We start from the raw sequence: 6,102 nt of genomic DNA on the forward strand, positions 1-6,102 counted from the left end.
GATACTTATATTTAAAGCAGTCTGTCAAGCTTTAGCATGAATTGACATTTCAGTTTTGATCATTTATTTGCATTGTTTGTTTTGGGAGGTTCTTTCTTATTCCTAAAGTATTTTTTTTCCATTACTCTAGATTGAAATGGCCCATAGAGTTCTCAGTAAAGATATGGGAAGTTTAGTACAAGCTTTGAAACAGGCTCAGAGGTACAGTAGAACTACTCTTGATGGGGATTATCGAAAGAACATGCTGTCAGCTGCCCATGTCCTCGCCATGGATGCCAAGAACCTTCTGGATGCAGTGGATGGTGTTCGGATAGCTATTTTCCAATCTGATCAGCCTGTCTTTTTGGATGAAACAGACCCAACCTGTATGTCTACACTTTCAAGCAGTTTGCCTTCTCCAGATGCCTCTAGGTCAGTGGAGTTTGTGGAAAGGGGAAACAAGGTCCATCAAGAAGTGGTAACTAATCCACTGAGGGCTCTTATGGTAACAACTATAAAAGACAGTACTCTGAACACAATGGAAACCCAGGAACCCCTGGCTTCAATGACTGTGTCAAAGCCACTTGTTGCTGGAGCAAGTGAAAGTGGGTATGACATTACCTAGTGGACTTCTCTAATATCTTACCATTGTTATAGTGATTATTGACATTGCGCTGTGGTCTACAAAGTCGCCTTATCATTCTCTTTACGAGGGGACCCTTAACCAAGCTTCCAGTGTACAGAACCAGTTTTAGTTGACCAGACTGGCAATCTTCTATGTATTTATGTTACATATCGATGACACTAAGCCTGATGTGGTGGTGTCTGGTGTAAAATGCCTAATTGTTGTAGTCACCACCTTTACTTACACAAGTGTTCGGTAGAAAGAGAGGAAGGGTTGTCCAGATGTCGGGGGTTGTTAGCTCCAGAGTTACCAAGCTTCCCTTGTTGCTGCTATTTTAACACCATTATTCTTGTTGTTGTTGTTTTTTGTACCCTGAGATTGCCCAGTTAAAACTGTCAGCTACTGTTTTTATTATCTGTGTCGAACTACACATTTTAAACTTTTTTAAAGTCTGATTTTCTTTTCAGACAAGTAATGCATAAGTGAAAGTTTTAAGCAATAATACAAGAATTCCATTGCAGTGATAGAAATAAAACAGCAAAAGCAATATTACAGTTTTATGACTTAACTTGTAAACAGTAAATATATATAATAAAGATTTAATCCATTTCCTGCCAGGAACAACAATCTGTAACATGTGACAGGCTTCAAAGTTTCCAGCAGTAAGCTTCAGGTTTTATAGTTTTTAAATTTGGGGCTCAGTTCCCATTGTGTAGCTTTGCACTTAAACTAAGTTTACTTTGTTAGTGTATGGACATCCATTGTATTTATTATTTGTGTGATTATATATTAATATTCCAGACAAGCGTTTTAATTTAAGTGATTTATTTTTTGTAACAAAAGGAGGTTCAGATCAGTTGTAACATTGTTATAGAAGGTGTATAATGATTATAATGTTAAGAAATATATATCTAGATTACAGAAGTTTACAGGATGTAATAATAAAAACATAAACTATTTTAAAAAGAAATCATGCTGTAGATGTAACTTGTAGTCGTGTATATTCATTCTGTGCGAGCTCTGACATGACCTGGTTCGTGTTGTCTGCATCACCCTGGACAACCCTTTCTTACCAATGACTTGATCTCAGGTTTGTGTAATCACTCGTTAATGAAATTGTGTAGATTTCAGTGGATGGAAATGTATATTTATCAGAAAATTTTATAAAAATGATTGATTTTACATGACATTTTTGTTGCTACAACCTTAATTTTTCTTAACTTCTTGTTTCTCTTCTTTGTTTTTATTGGTAGATTTGTATTCTGTCTGTATTGTTCATAATTACACAGTCCCAGTAAACATGCATCAAAATTAGGAAGATACTCTCAGGAAAGTAGGAAAACGCATAAAATTTAATCCAGAACCGAAGAGCTTCCAGGGCCATTAAGCGAGATGTGGACCCCGGCCATAATGGGTGCATCTGTGGTTCCCTCACTTCGCACAGTCAAATAAACCTTGCCTACACCTTTGTTACAGCCTGGAAACGATTCATTAAACCCATTTCTAGTAACCTTTGACAACATCTGGTAGACTTGTTGCTTTCTTGTAACTCAAACACTAAAAAATTGCTCAGTACATTATTAAAAAAAAACAACTACTGTTGAATAATATAAAGGAAATCTGATTTCTTTTGTAACAGATTTTTAAATTTTTAGACTAAAAATATTTTGGCTTATTTAATTATATTAAAAGTCAATTTGTGTTGTAGGATGTGATTAAAGTGTTGGTTCTTTTTTAGCAGTAACAAAGCTGTCTTAATGTGTAATCAGTATTAATAACAAATATTTGAAAATTACATCAAACACTGGAACTGATTCTACTAAAATTTCTGGTTGTTGTTTTGTTTCATAACATTAATGTCTTGTTAATTTGAATATCCTTAAATACTTGAAAATGTCGTATAAAACATGATTTATTTTTCCTGGTTTGTGTGGTTACAAATGGAAAGTTTAGTCTTGAAATTAACTTAGGATACAGCTTTAGAAAACTAATATGTAATATCTAGGAATTATTATAAAATTTGTTAGTTGTAAGTAGATTTATTTTTTAAGGATTTTTATGGTAAAGTAACTTAGAACACAATAGACCAACCTCTCTCCTAAACAGTTTGTTGTTTTAATATTTTAATGTGGTGAAAAATTTTAATTAAAGTACAGTTGCTGTTTTAAAATAGGTACAGATTTCATTGCAAGTTAAAAACTAACAAAATTTGCAGACCTGAAAATGGAGTAATGTTAATAATAGCTTCTGATGCTTTGGTTTTATGTATATTTAAGGAAACGGCGTGTGTTTAAGCAATCTGGAATTCCAACTACTAATTAAAACTATAAGCTCTATATATTTTGCATCTGTTAAATAGTTACTGTATATTCTGAGGTTTTGTGAATTACAAAATACTGGTTATTTATCAAAGACGTATTTAAGTTACTCCTTGATGTGGTGATAGAAATTCCCAGTTGCTAGAATCGTGTTCTCATCAAACGTACGTTATCACTTACTAATTAACCCTTTTTTTCATTAGCAGGCTTTGCCAGCATGGTGTGTCTGCTGTTAGTTCATGCCGATGTTATTGGTGTTGAATAAAAGTACCGAGCTAAAGTAACATTTATCAGCTTGAGATGACTTTTCCATTAAAGGCATTTTAATGACCATTGATCATTCTATTGACTGCCTTTGATCATTTTAATTTTGATTTTTTGAACTTTTAATTTTGTTGTTGCTACTTACTCAAACTTTATTCAGACATTGTATTGCTTGGGCCGTTTTCGGTGTAAAAGTCACAGGTCTGGGAAACGTCGGAACTGATAATATATGACTAAATAAGGTGATCAGTTTTTCTCCCTTTTGTTATTCGTTGCAGTGTAGATGTATCTATGTATGTATACAAAATGTTCAGAGTGATTTACTGAGACTAAAATAAAGTTTTAATTTACTCGCTTTACTTTCTGGAGTGGTTTAAGCCTATTACATGTTTAGTTAACATTTTTGTATCTGTTATCGGTACACTGAAAGTTAAAACCTTTCAAGTTTCTACAGAACCCTAACTGTTGAATATAGATATCCCCCAGGGTTTTTAGGAAATGAATGTGTGAAAGATAGTTTAGAACATGAGAAATAGTTGTGGGAAACTGTAAAAAATGTAACGAGTGAGTGAAACTAGAGTAATGTGTGAACGATAGTTTAGAACATGAGAAATAGTTGTGTGAAACTGTAAAAAATATAACGAGTGAGTGAAACTAGAAGTAATGTGTGTGAAAGATAGTTTAGAACATGAGAAATAGTTGTGTGAAACTGTAAAAAATATAACGAGTGAGTGAAACTAGAAGTAATGTGTGTGAAAGATAGTTTAGAACATGAGAAATAGTTGTGTGAAACTGTAAAAAATATAACGAGTGAGTGAAACTAGAAGTAATGTGTGAAAGATAGTTTAGAACATGAGAAATAGTTGTGTGAAACTAAAAAATATAACGAGTGAGTGAAACTAGAAGTAATGTGTGAAAGATAGTTTAGAACATGAGAAATAGTTGTGTGAAACTGTAAAAAATATAACGAGTGAGTGAAACTAGAAGTAATGTGTGAAAGATATAACTTGAGTTAATGTGTGAAACTGAAAGAAATTTCGGAACACTATTCTGTATGCATGGTAGCAGCATGATTTTATATAACATCACAAATTGACACTTTTGTATGGAAGCTCACAAGTTGATACTATTTTTTATGAAAGTTCACAACAAGGTAGCAGTACAATGTTATATAACAAGTTGATAATATTTTGTATGATTGTTTACAACCAGGTGGCAGCACAATGCTTATATAACAAGTTGATACTGTTTTTTATGAAAGTTCACAACAAGGTAGCAGTACAATGTTATATAACAAGTTGATAATATTTTGTATGATTGTTCACAACAAGGTGGCAGCACTGTTTATGTAAGAAGTTGACACTATTTTGTATTCAAGTTCACAAAAAGGTGGCAGCACAATGTTATATAACAAATTGACACTATTTTGTATTCAAGTTGACACTATTTTGTATGAAAGTTCACAACAAGGTGGCAGCACAATGCTTATATAACAAGTTGATACTATTTTTTATGAAAGTTCACAACAAGGTGGCAGCACAATGCTTATATAACAAGTTGATACTATTTTGTATGAAAGTTCACAACAAGGTGACAGCACAATGCTTATGTAAGAAGTTGATAATATTTTGTATGAAAGTTCACAACAAGGTGGCAGCACAATGCCTATGTAAGAAGTTAATACTGTTTTGTATGAAAGTATACAACTGGGTGGCAGCGCAGTACATAAAATCATAAAATAGCAGAAAATTGTTTATACAAAGTTTCAGTTCAGAAGTAACATTTTTATATAAAATAAAAATGGAGCAGTAAATATAGAAAATTACAAGGTGACAGCACAAGCTGTATTTAAGAACATGTAGTAACAGCATGAAGTAGGATCTTGCATCGTGAAATTTGAGAATATCTCTCAAATATAGCATCAGAGTAAAAACTGCTTTAGTTAACAAAAAAAAAAAAATCATCCCACACATGCTGTGCTTATTTCAGTCTCGATTCCCGTACAGTGTAGGATGACCAGATTTCTAAACCGATATACCTGGCCGTCTGGGCACTCTAGCACAGTGGCTGGCAAATTATTTATGATTAAAACTTGAAACCAGTAACTCTGGAACAATTTTTAGTATATGTGTGTAACCCCTGTAATAATTTAAGTTACTGTAGTGTTAAAAGACAATGTTAGCGACCTTCGAATATTACGGTTCGAATTTAGTTAGCAACAAAATCTTAACAAAAATGTTCTGTTTGTACAAAGTGACTATAAAAACGTGATTTTTGAACGATTACTGAAATATATATATATATATATATTATTTAACAGCGGTTTACAAGCAACCGAGCAGCGAAGGGGGTGTCCATTTACTGTGAAATCATTTTAACCTATAAAACTTTAAAGTTAAAAGGTTTTTTTCATTTATGAGAAAAGTGTAATTTTAACACTTGTCATAGTCCTGGTTTAGATTATTTAAAAAAATGGATCGCGTCTAACACGGCTGGGTATATCGCCTTGAACTTCGCCTCGTATGCATACGCACGCGCTCTTAGAAAGTTGAAAAGGCCTTCCGTAACTGTAAACGTTTATCCTGCACCTTTCGTCGTATGTGTAAATACTTAGCGAAAGTCAACAGCTAGGACTTAAAAAGATGGAAATTAAAGACGAATTTTTTCCAGGTAAGATCAATTTTGTTTTACAGTTACAAAAATATAAACATCCTAATTTATGCTTTCGGATGTTTATTTTATTAATCCTGTACAAGTCATGACAAATGAACAATTTCGGTGACGAGGAACTCACTTTGAGACTAATAATGGCTGGAGACGGCTTGAATGGGTAATGAAGAAAAATTTTAATACAAGTTTAACATAACAGCAAATGTACAACGTTTGTACCTGATGATAACAAAACCTTGTCGAAAC

The 6,102-nt window shown here is 33.0% G+C and overlaps 1 protein-coding gene and 1 pseudogene across 1 annotated transcript in view; both read left to right on the forward strand.

Moving 5' to 3' along the window:
- LOC106473850 overlaps positions 1-3,545 on the forward strand; it is a 25,495-nt pseudogene extending 21,950 nt beyond the window's left edge.
- A 2,156-nt stretch (positions 3,546-5,701) lies between these two features.
- LOC106473851 (xylose isomerase-like) overlaps positions 5,702-6,102 on the forward strand; it is an 18,971-nt gene continuing 18,570 nt past the window's right edge. Inside the window, exon 1 of the mRNA XM_013934536.2 lies at positions 5,702-5,856. Within this exon, the coding sequence (XP_013789990.1) occupies positions 5,829-5,856 (28 nt within the window). The 5' untranslated portion in view covers positions 5,702-5,828. The remainder of the gene's footprint in view (positions 5,857-6,102) is intronic.

Source organism: Limulus polyphemus, unplaced genomic scaffold (genome assembly GCF_000517525.1).
Source record: "Limulus polyphemus unplaced genomic scaffold, Limulus_polyphemus-2.1.2 Scaffold6555, whole genome shotgun sequence".
NCBI classification, from domain to species: Eukaryota; Metazoa; Arthropoda; class Merostomata; order Xiphosura; family Limulidae; genus Limulus; species Limulus polyphemus.